The 16,840-nt window shown below is 42.4% G+C and overlaps 1 protein-coding gene across 1 annotated transcript in view; it reads right to left on the bottom strand.

Moving 5' to 3' along the window:
• MYO1D (myosin ID) overlaps positions 1 to 16,840 on the bottom strand; it is a 263,721-nt gene that overhangs the window by 112,207 nt on the left and 134,674 nt on the right. Inside the window, exons 17-19 of the mRNA XM_025207321.1 lie at positions 7,666 to 7,889; positions 6,184 to 6,328; positions 5,097 to 5,201 (exon numbers count right to left, since the gene is read on the bottom strand). Coding sequence (XP_025063106.1) covers positions 5,097 to 5,201; positions 6,184 to 6,328; positions 7,666 to 7,889 — 474 coding nt within the window. The remainder of the gene's footprint in view (positions 1 to 5,096; positions 5,202 to 6,183; positions 6,329 to 7,665; positions 7,890 to 16,840) is intronic.

Here is a 16,840-nt window from a genome sequence, read left to right as displayed (position 1 = left end):
TTGGTGCAAAGACTGCCAAAGGCACCCCCTGTTTGATTCCTGCTCCACCCAAAGTCTAAAAACAACTGCCTGGCAAACTGCCTGGCAAACTGCCTGGCAGTGGCTGCAGCACTTCTAGTCAGTAGTGCTGAGGGAGTCAACTGACTTAATGGTCAACTTAATGGAGTCAACTGACTTAATCTATCTGATCTCTTTTAAACTCTTCATCCCACAGATGTTAATGACCCTCCCTTCTTTTTAATGGTCTTGATGTTCCACCAATCAAACTATCTTTTGCTCTGTAATTCTCATGTCTGTTAGCTGCTCCTGGTTACGGAGCTCCCATTTCACAGCAGACTGTTTTTAACTCATTCGATTGAAGGTATATTTGTTTTTGCTTCAATCTTAAAGTGAATAATACCACCTGAGGCCCCTAGCATATTAGTAAAGCTTCTAGTTTCTTTTTCACCACAGAAAAAACACATGGGCTGCATTCCGATGAGCGCAGCCGTGCGGTATGTGGCACTGCAGACATATCTGGGGCACCACATACTGCACAGTTAGCTGTTCTCTGCACTGCAAGGGAGCAGTGTGGGGGACTTTTTTGACCCCTGGATATCCACGAGTCAAAAAAACCCATGCCAAAAAAAGGGGGTAGTGATGCATACTGGGGTAATGCATGCCGCTCAACCGGAGCCGGGCTGGCCAGAGCCACACTCCAGCTGCTGGCCAGGCTCCAAGTGGCAGAATTGCCACTGCTGCAGCCCCAGGAAGCCCCTAGGACTCCAGCCTCCCCCACTTAACCCAGGTTAACCTACTGCGTGGCACAGGCATCCCCTGGGGACAAGTCATGGCAGCACAAGGGGTCCTGCTCCTAGATGTCCCCAGGAAACCAAATGTCTGTACTCATGTGGACGCTTTATGTATGTGATGATGCACCTTACCATCTGCACCCCCCTTTTCAAAATTCTAGATCCACCCAGGGGAATACTCATTGAACGCTTTTGGCAGAAATGTTATAAGAAGCAAAAAAGTGAAGCTCTGCAACCCAAGTTTCAACCATGCCTTCCAGGAACTATGCTATCTATGAAGGGTCTTATCCTAAGTTAACTGTTTCCAGTATTTGTTCAGACAAACTGGCTTCAGTTAATCCCTTGAGGATCCCAAAGGAACAGCCATAGTCTTTAACTATTTAATTTGGATGGTATCTGATACAAGTGCTCAAGAACGGGTGACAAAAATAAATGTTTTTAAAAGTAAGATTTCAAAATGGTTATATATTCCATTGCAATACATATCCTCCAGCCATATGCTTTTGTTCTTGATGGTAATATAGCTTGAAAAAGTTTTCCTCAGCTGTCTCCTTGGAAAATGAATCTGACCTAACCTCCACAAAATTAAAAAGTTGCCAACAATCTGACCTTTCAAAAGATCAAAAAGTTAAGATTACATTTTGAAAAACTATGAAGTAGGGTTAGAGTACTGCATTTCTATAACTCTGTGTTCCCTTCAATATTTTCCAATTACAGCATGAGTTTGCTTCTGAAAGTATAGCTGATGAGCTGCAGCTTCCTCCATCTCCAAAATGCCCGAGAATGACCTTCAAATACTGAAGGGATAGGGAGGGAGGTTCAGCCTTCATGATAGGCAAGAGTACTACATGCTGAGACTACGCACAATCTCTCTGCATTCCAAAGATTGCATTTAAGTAATGAGACACTGATGCAACAAAACACTAAAATGAGAAATAGCAATACTGTCTCCATCAGGTGAAATCTAATGGCATTGGAAACCCAAGGACTGTGCGTGTTCATTCCTTCAAATTCTCATGTTTCATAACCAAAAACAATCTATCCCTTTAACAAAATCACATTCCTTCTCATGCTAGCCTTTGCAACTGTGAGGTCCTTGGCCTGCAATTACTAAACAGAATAAGGTATAACTCTTTGCTAATTCAGAAAATCAAATGTCTTATCTTAGTGTGTTATCTTCAAAATTGAATGAATGTGTGATAACAAATAAATTTTAAGTCTTAAAAACTGTAAAGCACTGAGCAAAATTAAGCTCTGCAAAATTTCAAAAGTATATGCACATACTGCAAGAGTTCCTACCATCACTAACATTTTGTTCTGCTTCCACTCAAAAAAAAGCAATGAAACTATCTAAGGCAATATGATTTTAATACCTGTAAAAGCACTAATAACCATACTCAATTCCTCTTCAATTTATCTGATATATACTTGTTTACAAGTTAGTAATGTTATTCTGCACATGTCCTTTTCAATTCCTCAAAACTTTTTAAAAAGTAGTAATTTTTAATAATAACGTTGCCAGAGAAATTACTCTCCTAATGCTGAATTCACTTGAACAAAATAGAAAACTCTGTCCCAGCAATACATTCATACATTGTAAGGCGCGAAGGCACCTCAGAAAGATCATCGGATCCAGCCCCCTGCACCAAGCAGGAAAGATAACTGGGGGTCAGGTGAGCCCAGCAAGGTGACTGTCTAGTCTCCTCTTGAAGAGCTCCAGTGTAGGTGATTGCACCACCTCTGGCGGGAGCTTATTCCACAGTCTGGACACCCTGACTGTGAAGTTTTTCCTAATATTGAGCCTGAATTGGTCTTCCAGGAGTTTGTGGCCATTACTCCTGGTTTTCCCCTTGGGTGCCCTAGTGAACAGTTGCTCACCAAGCCCTTGATGTACTCCCCTAGTGTAGCAGTAAGCTGCTACCAGGTCCCCTCTCAGCCTTCTTTCCCTCAGGCTGAAGAGTCCCAGATCCCTCAGCCTATCCTCATATGGCTTGCCTTTTGAGACACTGATCATAAGGGTGGTTCTTCTTTGGACTCTCTCAAACCAGTCCATGTCCTTGTTAAAGTGTGATGCCCAGAACTGGAGGCAGTACTCCAGCTGCAGTCACACCAGTGCTGAGTACAGCAAAAGAATCACCACCTTGGTTTTACTTGAGATGCACCAATTGATGCATGCCAGAGTATTATTTGCCCTACTGGCTACAGCATCACACTGCCGGCTCATATTCATACTGTGGTCCATTATTACCCCCAGGTCCCTTTCATTCGTGGTGCTAGTCAGTTTGGTGCTGCCAAACCTGTAAGTGTGTTGGGGGGTTGTTCATCCCAAGGTGGAGCACTTTACATTTCTTGACGTTGAATTTCATCAGATTCCGATCTGCCCAACTTGCTAGCCTGTCTAGGTCCACCTGTACCTGTAGGCTATATTCAAGCGTGACCACGCTCCCCCATAACTTCCACCATACAAGTTGTTGAACCTCATGAGATTTCTTTTGACCCAATCCTCCAATTTGTCTAGGCCACTGAATCCTAGCCCTACTCTCCAGCTTGGTGTCATCTGCAAACTTGCTGAGGGTGGACTCCATCCCATCTTCCAGGTCATTCATTAACATATCAAATAAAACCAACCCCAGGACCAACCCCTGGGTCACTGCCAGCTAGACCTTATGCCACTGATCACAACCCGTTAAGCCCGATGATCCAGCCAGCTTTCTATCCACCTTAGAGTCCATTCATCCAACTCATACTTTCTCAGCTTGCTGGCAAGAATGCTATGGGAGACCATGTCAAAAGTTAAGGTCTATTATGACCACTGCTCTTTCTGCATCCACAGAGCTAGTCATCTCATCATAGAAGGCAATCATGTTGGTCAGGCGTGACTTGCCCTTGGTGAATCCATGCTGACTGTTCCTAATCACCTTCTCCTCCAAGTGCTTACAAATGGACTCCTTGAGGACCTGCTCCATGATTTTTCCAGGGAGTGAGGTGAGGCTGACTGGTCTGTAGTTCCCTGGATCCTCCTTCTTCCCTTTCTTAATGATGGGCACAATATTTGCCCCTTTCCATTGTCTGGGACTTCCCCTGATTGCCACGAGTTTTCAAAAGATAATGACCAGTGGCTCTGCTATCACATCAGCCAACTCCCTCAGCAGCCTTGGATGCATTGCATCTGGCCCCATGGACTTGTACACATCCAGCTTTTCTAAATAGTCTCTAACCTGTTCTTTCACCATTAAGGGCTGCTCACTTCCTCCCCAAACGGTGATGCCTGGTACTGTAGTCTGAAAGCTGACTTTGCCTGTGAAGACCAAGGTAAAAAGGCATTGAGTACTTCAGCCTTTTCCTCATCATCTGTCACTTGGTTGCCTCCCCAATTCCGTAAGGGACCCAAACACTTTCCTTGACCTTACTCTTGCTACTAACATACTTGTAAAAACCCTTCTTGTCACTCTTCACATCCCTTGATCACTGCAACTCCAATTGCATTTTGGCCTTCCTGTTTTCATTTCTGCATGCCCCACCAATAGTTTTATACTCCTCCCTAGTCAACTGTTCAAGCTTCCACTTTTTGTAAACTTCCTTTTTGTGTTTAAGATATCCTTAGATGATCTTCATTTCATTCATAGAATTTGATCAAAGGCTAAAGCTAACTAGTGGTCAAAAAAAAAAAAGAAAAAAAAGAACCCTGCCCCTCCAATACTGCTGCTCAAAATGTGACAAGAATAGAATGCGTCCCTACTGACATTGTTCCTCTAAACAAATTAAATCCCAAGGCTTTCATTTTGCTGGTGAAAATCCTTGCTAAAAATAGCCTACCTAACTGGTACAACAACATAGCCTTACTTGTAAAATCAATGCAGTTCACATCGGCTGTTCCACAACTGGTAGCATTTTAAATATGAATCTTTTGCACCAGGAGCAAAGAGTGAACGCTGAGAATACATTACCTTTGGTGATCTCACAAACACTAAGGAAAGAGAGAATTATGTCCCTACTCTCCCTTTGGAACACATTATAAACACAGAGAATAATTTATTATCCAGCACCAGTGAGCTGTTATGGAATTAAACTTCCAAAGACACAAATCTGATTTGGGTTGTTGTTTTGAACCTAAAGTTAAATTTAGCTCTACCCAAATTCCCCAAGGACAAATGACCAGGTGGCACAGCTTAAAAGCTTTATCTGTTCACCCTCCACTGAGAACACTTCACCTCAGCCACAAGGAAATTAGTGGAACTCCCTTTCCCAGCACAACTTTTGAATTTCCACAGACCTTACTTCCCTCCACCACTCATGCTGCTTTACCTTACGGACGTGACATGAGAAGAGCACGTTCATGTACTTGTCCTTCCTTTTCAGCTCATTGGCAACAGTGATGAAAGAGCCTGTGGTCTGTGGGTTATCAGGTTTCTGGAAGAGCAAACAAAGGCAGTAATTTGTCTTAATTACTGAAGAAAGCAATTGTGCTTTGTCATCTTAGGCCTGATGGAATTGCAAACTCACCAAGAAGTCTGTATTATACCACTTTATCAGAAGACTTCATCAGACATTGCATGGCAGAACAGAAACACAGCATCCTGAGTTTTACATACCTTTCTAAAGAACTTTAGAAACAAAGGGTTGATGGGGAATAGGAAGGATGAAGCAAGTTGAAGAAGCTGTTTTGGAGGAAGACACATTGGGAGATTTCCATCTTGCTCTGAGAAGCAGATTTAATGGATTCCTCCATCTAGTCTTTCATCACAGAATCACTTCCTAGTGTTCATCCTTAATTAATGGAACTTTATCCTTGGGTTAGGTATTTGACCAGGCAAATCAAGTGAGGTCAGTTAATCAGGCAAACATCGGTCAAAAATTGTAAAAAATTGCCAACAGGTCCAAATAATACACAAAAACTAAAACAAATTCCATTAAGAAATGTGTCAAAAGCAATTTTAAAGAATCATATTTGTAAAGAAAACTACAAAAAAGTAGGGGTTTTTGTAAAATTGCTATAATCTTTGACTGGTTAAAAATATGCAGTCAATTGACCTGTCAACTGACAATATTTGACTGGTTATCAGCTTGCCAACCCAATTTTATCCTCCTGTTGCATTTTCCTTCCTATTGGTGGCCAGCAGAACTGTCAGCTTATGGCATTAAGTGGTCACTTGACTAACAAAGTTATTGAACAAGGCTTAGTATTTATAAAATTAAATGCCTAGCACATTAGATGTCAGAACCTTTCTGACATTATATACAACCTAATTCACAAATGAAAAAGTTTAAACGTGCTTAATGTCTAGAACACATGCCATTTTCAGACCTTCACCCTCCCAGATTTCCAGTAAAGAGAAACTCCTTCCTTTTCATTTGCACGGACTGAAGATTTCGCTTTTGTCACCGCACTCACCGATGCAAGGTAGTTACCCTCCCATGCTCTTTGTAGCCCGATATCGGCTCTGTGACCCTTCAGCAGTTCAACGGCAGCAACTTTAGCCCTGAGCTGAGGCAAGTCTTTTTGTGGGATGCTCTTGATTAGCTCATTTGCTCTCCACCTAGGGGGAAAAAAACCCCAACCTAATCAGTTCCAAAGTTTGTGTGCAGCAGCAACACCACCTACCCACATCCATTCTCCTCCATCAGTTTAACAAGGAGACAACTCCAGACCTCAAGCTCACAAAGTAAGCAGGGCTAAGGGGAAACAGACCTTTGTAGCTCTTGCTGTTCTAACGTACTTGTCTTTAAAAGGTACACTGTAAGAAATGCCATCGCAAAGTTTCATGTGTATAGTTTCTGCTTTCAAATAAATCTGCAATTTACAAGTGAAAATGTTTTCCTAACTGACAGTCCTGAAAACTTTGCCTGGCATCCAGAAGTCATCCTCAGTTAACTGCTTGTACATCTGCTCATAATAAAGGTTTTGCAAGCCAAATTCTTGGCTCAGTTACAACTCCATTCGTGTCAGAATTTAGCCTTGTAGCTGGAACTCAGTTAACTCTTCCTGGGTAGTCTAGCTCATTCCGATTTGAATTACAGATACGTCTCAAACCTGTAACTAAATTTGGACCCAATTGTGCTAGGCTACCTATGAGCAGCACCATGAGAAACAGCCCCTGTTCTGAAGATTTAACAAATCTCAAGCAAGTCAAATAAGAGGCAAGAAAGCAAGGAAGGCATATAGAGATGAAACAATTTGGCCAACTCAGATCAATGACTGGACTATAATTAGAATTCAGGTCTCTAGACTTCCTGTCCAGTATATGTATTAGGCCACATTGTTTCAGGTTCAATTGTAGCAGCATTGGCTGTGCAGGCCTAACATTACAAAATGCCTTTTAGCCACCAAGGTCAGCGGCTACGACTGAACAAACCCAAGGAAGAGAGGTACTCAGCAACTTACTATTTGCAGTCTCATTTCTCTACCCTCCAGCACTGGAACTAAGGGATATTACACTTACTATTGAGATTAAGAGCCCTTATTCCTGACATCTCTAAATACTAGGCAGAGGCCATTAAATGTAGATTACAAATATATAGGATGGGTCTTACCCTGCCCAGAACAGCAAGCAGATTATCCAAATTGTCCTTGCTGCAGGAAAAGACTAATTTACTACACAAAGTCTGGAGGGAGTCATGAGGATTCCTCTTCCTCACCATTTAAACACCTCTCACTCATTTGTTAGATCACTCCAAGAAGCTTCAGTAGGTCACTATACTACTCAGTCAATTGTAGCAGGGTCTGCAGGTATTCTAATCTTAAACCTAGCTTTAAGATACACCAATTTTTCTTCCACCTGATATATGGAAAACATATTCGCAAAGGAATTCAGCATCTACTGTCAAGGCTTCATATCCAGAATTCAAGGATGAGGGCAGGGATCAGTTTTTGTACCTGTGGTAGATTGCCTGCAGCGCCTCTTCAAATCGAAGCAGCACTTTAGGAGGGGTTGGCCACTTCACATGTTTGCCATAATCCTTCATTGATCTCACGTTGTGAAAGCGCCGGGTCACCTCGTGGATGTAGGACTTCACTTTGTAGCGCCGGTAGTACTTGATGATTGTGAGGGCAGCCCGTGTCCTCTTATAGTGAAGGCGGGCTAGTGTGCCCCTCCAAACCTAGAGGGAATGGAGAAGAGTTGCCATTTTAGCAGCCAAAACCTGTGATGTTATTTATTCTCCTGCTCCCATCGCAGGCTTGTTGCCTTTGGCCAGAAGGAAGAAGTTAGTTATGTATATGGGGGATACACTCTTCTATTTAACTTTTCAGCTGAAGGCCTGGTTATACAGATGCTATTCCACAAGCTACTGCTATACCATGAGCTACTTCTATTCATACCTATGCAAATACAAGCAAAATTCTAACTTTGAATAAAAGTCAGTATCACCCACAATTTAATACTATTGCTCAAGTTACAGTTGAGGTAAATAGTTGTTTTGATCAATCTAAAAATAAACAGGTTTTATACCCAAGCACTCCATCCCTAGTTGACTGCAATGTTCCCTCTAAGGAGTAGCAGTCCGTGAGCGTGCCGCTTTGGTCCTGCCTCCCCCTTTCGGCACAGTCCGCCTGTAACTGTCCCACAGTAAGTATCCAGGTGGGAGCGGGCAGGAATTGGCCACCACCCTTCTCCATGCTAACTGCTGCCCAGAGCAGTGTAGTGGAGTGCTGTGGGGCAGCCATGGGCCGGACACAATCAATTGGTAGAACTGGAAGGGAGGCACCAGGGCCGACGTGGGACACTTACCGAAGGTAAGCTGCCTGCCCTGCATGAGAAGTAAGCTTACCTTCGGTAAGTGTCCCACGCCACACTCTGTGCCCAGCTCCTCTCCGGGCGGGTGCATGGCATTAAAAAGTTTAAAAGATTTTTAATTGTGCGCAGCCGTGCACACGCACAGCTTAGAGGGAACCTTGGCTGACTGCTCTGCATTACCCATATTTTAGGGAATGGAAGGAAGAAGTGGAAGTACATCAATGCAGTAAGTCTGGTCACTTCTGCTCAGCCAGATTCAGCTGCATTCCCAAAGCATGTTTCAGGCCCAGAATGCACAAAAGACATACAGAAAGTGAAGCATCTTCTGGGTCTTCCTTTCAGACACAGCTCAAGGGTTTGCCCCAGCATGCCCACACTAAGCAGACTTCCCACAGATGGCCTGCTTGCATTTGTATTTCTGATGATATCCACACTGGCTTATTAGGCTGCAGATTCCTGATTTCATAAGTGTGTGTGTGCATGTGCAGATCTCTCTATAGGAAAGGCTAAATTTACATGGAAAAAAGTATAGCCTGGATAAGCAAGTAGTGTTGTTCCTATCCTGTAACCAGAGAATTAATTTCACCTGAGTGCTCTCCAGCTAGCATGCAGCTCCCTAAGGAGTTGGTGAACAGCTGCACTTCCTCTCAAGTATCATATTTTATCAGCTACCAAGATGAAAGCTAGTATTTTTGTTTCCTTACAGAGTTGAACTGGAAAGATAATGAGCCTCCCACCTGCAAGGAAAAAGCTTCACAACTTGCACAGAGCTCTACTGGTGAATTTATTTCACCCCAGAGATGCATCCTATAGCCCTACAGATGCACATCAAGTCTTCTATTTACACAAAGATTAATTAATTACCTTAGGCAATTTCCAGTGTGATATTTGTTTTATGAAGTTTGTGTCAGAGATTCTCTCCTCCAAGCCTTATTGCTTTTGTTATATGGCATAAGTAGTGACAGAAGGGAAAAAATGGTATAAAGATCTGCTATTCACGACAGAGCTAGAATATTAATGAGACACTAAGAATCCCAAATGTAGAGGAGCATTTTCTTCCAACCTTTCACAACTAAGAATGACCCTCTTCTGATTGTCAAGGCTGGCATTTCTTCCTCCAGGGGCATAACACACTTATTCCTGAAATAGAGGAACAGGTTGCTACAGAATGATCAATTCCCTTAACTTCAATCTGAGAACATGTTGTCTCTCTCTGTAACTATGTCCTCGTGCTCTAGCAAGGCAAGAACAGAAATAGATATGATCCTCTGCACAATAACATGCTGCTAAAGCACTTAATTTCCAGGTCAAAACAATACTCTCACTTTTTAACCGTATTTACTCAAATAAGACATTTACTTGAATATACAATGAAGCTCCCTCTCCCCTTCTTCCCATCAGCATGGGGAGATAAAGCTCCTGGTCTTAAATTTGAATACAAGGAAACCTCAATAAATACACTGTCTATCATTAAGCTGCTGCTAAAAGCAGCATGTGCTCAGTAATGGAAGCAAACTATGAGATTGATTAAATGCAGCCAACACATAGCCCATGGGCAAACTTAATGATGTGAACTTTAATAGATGGTGCTATGAACCCTATTTATAACGAATCCTTCAACTTACACCCATCTTCTGCATTTCCCTTTATTTGCTTTTAGAATGAAAACAGCTCTTTGTTTTTCACACTGGAAAACAAATAAGGCCAAAAAGTTTCAGGGATTTATCTGAAACTTATTATTCATGTACCTGAATAATTTTCGTCCATCCTACAGTCTACACAGCCATAATGCACCCTTCTGAGCAAGATCAGAAGGGAAGCACAGGATGAATGTAGGCATGCAAGGGGAAAGTCTAAACTCTGCATGAGTGCCAAAAATTGTATATCTAGCTATGTAAGTGTCACTTAGACATTAGAGGTGAAAGAGGATTTGGCCTATAGTTAACACTTAAAGACTACCTGCCTTGAGCAATTTGCTGGACTAGATGACCTTGCAAGATCCCTTCCACCCTTTTCTAAGATCCTAAAAGCCATCAGGTTGCAACAGCATTAAATGACCAGTAACATGGGTTGGGCTTGAACTGATGACCCAGGGATGAAAGGATATGCATCACTAGTAATCTTTTGATCCTCCAGTGACCCAGTCTTACAAGCATTCATTCTTACAAAACACAAAGGATCAAAATACACATTGGCACCTAGTCATTAGTACAAAGTAAGGCAGTTAAGACATGTAAAGAGAAATTAAGCCAAAGGACCACCTTGAAAATACACTAACGTTTTCCAAGGCTGTCTCCATTATTTGATATGTACAGCCAGACAGTAAACACTACAGTAAAGCTTGAGAATGAATTTACATAATGCCATTATAGTTATTTGTGAAAACAAACATGAACATAATTTGAATATATTTTTAACCATATGACATTGTGCAATTACTACTGATAATCTAGAGACTGACACTGAAACAGAACAAAAACAACTAGTTTCAGGGTATGGCATAGTCCGATTCATTAGAATTTTGAATGAAAAGGAACTTGGTCATGCCCCAAGAGCAATGCATATGTAACATCCTTGACTCTTTGTAAAAAAACAAACAAAAAAACAAGGGGGTATTGTAGGAAAAAGTTCTAGTAAACCACGAATTGTCACAAGCTGCTTTCCCAGATGCCCTATCATATATCCACTCGACAGTTGCTCTTATGATGCAACTGGAAACCTTTAATGGCTCTCCAAGGTTACAACAGAGGGGCAAACTGCCAGTCTGGTCAGACTGAACATGAGGTCTTAGGGTTGCTGTCTTAGAGAATGTGGATTAAACAGACTGGTCTAATGGATGCACTTTGGAAGTAAGCCTTGAGAAGGATTTTATAGTAAGTAAACTCGTTTAACCAGTGTAAAGAGTGAAGATTGATTTATAGTCTATATAACACCCAAACCAGCAAAATAAAAGTGGATTATAGAGAAAATGCCTCACTGACTAGATAAAAGAAATTGATGTCAGAAAGTTTCACTACAAAAAAGACAACAAAGAAAATGAGAATTATTTTTCTTTGGCATTTCATATGCATGTTTCCTGCTAAAAGACGCCAACTATACATGTGGAAAAGAATGAGAACAAGCACTCTCCTTGGTTAGCACCATTCAATTTAAGGGCCCCTACATCTAAATGACAAATTTAAAAAGTAGATAAACTAGGTAAAACATGGTATTTATAACTGTGCCTTTCAATATACATTGTCATCTTGCTTACATTATTAAAATTGGTGCACATCCTGCGATTGAAAAGCAAGCAGAAGAGTACTGACGGTGGACAAATTCTCTCAATCTAATTGACTTTCCTCATAAATACTGTCCTATCAAAAGTCAGATACTAAGACCCATAATTAGCCTTAACTCAGGGATGGAAAAAAATACAGCCCGCCAAGGGATTTTATCCGGTCCACAGCAGGTCCCTCGACCCCACCCAGTCCAGGTGCAGGGAGGATGCCCAGGCTGTGGCATGTGCAGCCACCCCCAGATGCACAGTGGGACTGGGATGGCACAGTGGATGGACTCAGCTTCCTAAAAGCCACAGCAGTGGGAGCTCCTTCTGGCTGCTGCTGCCATTGTTGCTACCACCAGCCCCGGCTCCACTGCCTGAGCACCCCGGCTTGTCTGCTCCACACCCAGCACTGAAAGCACTGGACGGAGTGGGCAGGTGGGTGGATAGGGTCTCCATGGAGATAGGTCAATTGTCCCAGGATTAATCTTATAAAAGTTAATGGAACAAGAAGTACTACCACTTTTTCCTAGGATATCACAAAGTGCATCTGAACAGTTAACTGTATCACTGAATAAGCAGCAGAAAAGCAGCATTGCATTCAGCTGCTCACTAAACCCTGACTAGAAGGGTAAGGTGTGTACATGCCAATCCTGGGACACTTCTACTTGGGGATAAACAAACAAAAACAACTTGTCCAGGGACGAATGCAACAATTGTTCCTAGCCTGGGTTAAATCCAGGCCAAAGGATGAATCCTCCACTTTGGTGGAGCTAGGATTTCATTTAAGATGTGCAAGGCCTTCCGGAGCACTGTCTTAAGATCATTATTACTATGGGCTGACCTGACAGTAGGGTCTAAAAACAGTATAAAAATTCTTAAGTAGCAGCTAGCTAAAAATCCTTGTATCTACACAGTGAAGAACAAAGAATGCAATCTGCATATTCAATCCTCTAATAAAGTAGCAAAAATAAATAAATAAATAAAATCAATATTGCCTGGGACAAATATTTAAATCTAGACTGAACCAAGTGCTAATACAGGTACCACAAGGAACAACCTTGCACTTGCCAAAGGAGGAACTAAATAACTCAGTAGGAGAACCTTATATGTCCTTTACCAGAAATGCATGGTAATTGGAGCTAGAAGCAGCAGCTAAATAAAAATTATGAACAATTCTTCCATCTTGTGAGAAGAAATTAGGAACTCTAGCATAAGTATTTCCTAATGCTTGTACGTAGGATATATTTAAAATTAGGTCTTGAAACATGGCTGAGTAAAGTATCACCTGCTGTATTTATATTTTTAACCAGTCAGAGGTCCATGGGATGACCAAAAAATGTAATGGATTGCCTCTAATGTTACGTGCAGTACACATCACTGCAGAGGTTGTCTTCACAGCAAGAAGTGTCCGTTGCTACAAACATCAGCTCTCCACTTCCAATTACCCAGCTGAAGCTCATCCCTGGGCAATAGTCAAGCAAGTAAACTATTTGCTAAAAGTGTGATTTGAAATTCTGAAGTTTCTGCTCGGGTTTTGCTCTTTCCTGAGGAGCCTATGCTGGTCTCTTCCAGAAGGATCTCACTTCCCTTTAATTCCTGTAACAAGCAATTTCACAAGTGTCTGGATAGACGCCACTCAAATCCCCTTTATTGTACTGACTTAACTCTGTTTCAGGAAAGTCCCAGCTAGTTTATACCATCATATGTTATAAACTAAAGTTGATGAAGCTGCACCAACCTAAGTTACATAAGTATTAAAAGTAAATGCCAGGCTAAATAGAAGCATACATTTAACTGCTCTGCTCTATTACTGAGCCAGTGTAGTCAAAGCCTCAAATTTATCAGCAATTACTACTAGACATCCATCCACATAATAAATGCAATGGTAGTACATAACTGGGTACTACAGACAACTGCCTCCAGAGAAAACACAAATCCCTACATAAACATCAATGAAATGTCAACTTCAAAGCCTCATTAGGAAGTAGTTTTAAAACAGCCATAAACATACAACATTCAGCTGAATTGAAAGGACTTGAATCCTTCACCCATGCTCTCCTCCAAACCTTAGGTCCAGGAAAGGCTCCCCATTCTTTGGGACTCTGTTTCACCACAACTATAGTGGCTAGATGGAAATGCAGAGCCGATAAGATTAGAAGATAGAGGGGCTTTGACACTAAACATCTCAAGTTATTTTCCCCTTCATGAAACAGTGACAGAGACCTCGAAATGTAGTGAATCACATAGCTATGTTTCTTACCCAGGAATACTCAGCACTAAATCTAAATTAGAATAGATCAAGGTCAGCTTGTACAAACAGTTGTGCCATGCAGAAAAGGGATGATCTAATACATATGGTACCTCACATTTATCTTCCAGCTGTGTGCTGCCAGAATAATCAAGTGAAAACAATGCAGTTCCAGAGCCACAACAGTTGCTGTAACTCATTTTGCATCTGTGCTTCAGAAAGGACTGGAAAAGGTGAGCATTCAATGCATCACTAAAAGTACTTGAGCAGCTTTTATCTTGTATAGGGTTCATGTTCCTGCCTTATCAAGTTGGTATTTTTGACACCTAAATTCAGCACAATTTGAGCATGCAGAACACACAGAGGTCTGAGAATCATGACACATGCTACATGGCTACTCTCAGTTATTAGGAGCCATTTATAAAGATATCCCCTAGCGTGGATGCTCTTGGTTTAGAGGGTCTTGTCCCTCTGCTCAGGGTCAAACCAAACACCACGTTTTAGGATCACGAAGGGATTATACCTTATGGTCAGATTGGTATAAACTAGGGGAAAGGGTAGGGAGGCTTTTGTCTTCCTCTGTAGCAGGGGGCATAGCCATCTTCATTAGACCTTTTGAGTGAACCCTTGCAGGTGCAGAACACCGACAGTCCTCATCCCCTTCCTTTATTTGTGGCAGGTTAGGATGCTTTTGGAAATCTTTGGGCAATATGCCTTGTAGCTATGCACCCGGGTGGAAGGTGGAGCTTTAGAAACAGGTTAGACAAGAACTCATACAGGATGGTTTGCACAGAGATCATCCTCTCTTGGGCAGGAGGTTAGACTAGATGACCTCCAGAGATCCCTTTCAGCTCTACTTTTCTAAGATTCTGTGCTACCCTGGAACCAATTAATTAGTAGGTCAATGAATGACCACAAAGGTGCTTGGGCAAAAAGTTCAGACTTAAATTCAACCAACCTTCATCCCCCACAATCGAAATTTGTAGCATTAAAGCAAATTTAATTCAGATTAATCCAATCGTCATAAGAAATAAACCAGACAAAACCCAGTCTAAATATCCTGATTCCAGTCTAAAGACTCCTACCCTTCCATACTCCAGAATCTTCTCCCCCAAGCCCAAGGAAATGTAGGGGCCATGAAGATTGCCTAACAGCCAACATACTGCCTTATTTGGATGTGTGATGACAAGGCTGTCTCGAGTCATGGATTTTTCATGGGGGCATCTGAATCAGACAATATTAAAAGACACAGAACCAATAAAATGATTCCATCTAAATTTATGAACAGACGCGATGAATACATTTTAAAGTCAAAACCCCAAACTGTACCCGTACAAATCAAATACCACTGCCATATATTTGAGTAGTGCTGCAGGTCCAGGAACCTTGGAGAGCAATTACATGCCTGCTATAACCCAAGCACACCCCTCTTCCATCAGGCATTCTTCACACTTGCCTGAACTGTTTCATGATCAATATTTCATGCTGCCCCTAACACTGCTGCCCTCCAGGCATCCAAACTTGAAGAGAGTAAAACAAAACCCAGCTAGAAAATTCACACAGACTTGAACCTGGCTGCACAGCTTCTGAAGAGCCTCAAATGGGATAGGCTGCTAAACACTGAAGTTGATAGTGCAGCACAGAAACTGTATACAGGGCTGCCTCTACCGCCACTGAGCCTGACAAGTTGGAACAAATGCTCGAATCTGACGGCAAGCTTAATTATGTGACTTCTGATTGTGTTTGAAAGAGGTCACTGCCTTACAGACAAGAGGTATGATGGAGTGGCCAATGCTCAAATATTGAGCCCAAGGGGCTACTTACATACACAATCTGTGATTGAAAAGATCCTAGAGTTGAACCAAAGCAGATACAATTCTTAGGTGTTTCATTCTATAATACCCATGCCTGCAATTCTATAAGACCAAACCAGTTACAGTTTGAGCACCTACCAGCAACAGAAGAGGGAGGGGAAAAAAAAGCCTAATTTACACACGTGCCAGCTTCAACTAACTTAAATCAAAACGTAGATGTACAGTCTAGATTTCCACTGAACAGAAATCTTTTCCTAGAGGGAGAAGGGAGAGCAGAGGGGTCACAGTGTGAGCCTAATTAGATTTTCATAAATTTCATAGACATCAGGGCTGGAAGGGACCTCGGAAGATCATCGAGTCCAGCCCCCTGCCCAAAGGGCAGGAAGTCAGCTGGGCTCATAGGATCCCAGCAAGATAAGCATCCAGTTTCATCTTGAAGGTGTTCAATGAAGGCGCTTGAACCACCTCTGGTGGCAGGCTGTTCCAGACCTTGGGGGCTCGGACAGTAAAGAAGTTCTTCCTTATGTCCAGCCTGAAACGATCTTGAAGTAGTTTGTGACCATTCGACCTCGTCATCCCTTGGGGCGCTCTGGTGAACAAACGTTCCCCCAGATGCTGGTGGTCACCCCTGATAAACTTGTAGGTGGCCATCAGATCACCCCTGAGCCTGCGCTTTTTCAGGCTAAAGAGCCCCAGGGCTCTCAGCCTGTCATCGTAGGGTCTGCTTCCCTGACCTCTGATCATGCGCGTGGCTCTTCTCTGGACTCTCTCAAGCTTCACATCCTTTTTGAATTGTGGAGCCCAAAACTGGACACAGTACTCCAGCTGCGGCCTCACTAAGGCCGAGTACAGGGGGAGAATGACGTCCCGGGATTTGCTTGAGAAGCATCTATGGATGCAAGCCAGCGTTTTGGTCGCTTTACTAGCCGCCGCATCGCATTGCAGGCTCATGTTCATCTTGTGGTCAATGATGACCCCCAAGTCTCTTT

Source organism: Alligator sinensis, unplaced genomic scaffold (genome assembly GCF_000455745.1).
Source record: "Alligator sinensis unplaced genomic scaffold, ASM45574v1 scaffold919_1, whole genome shotgun sequence".
NCBI lineage: Eukaryota > Metazoa > Chordata > Crocodylia > Alligatoridae > Alligator > Alligator sinensis.
The sequence above is the reverse complement of the archived record's forward strand: the minus strand, read 5'-3'. Positions and strand labels throughout refer to the sequence as shown.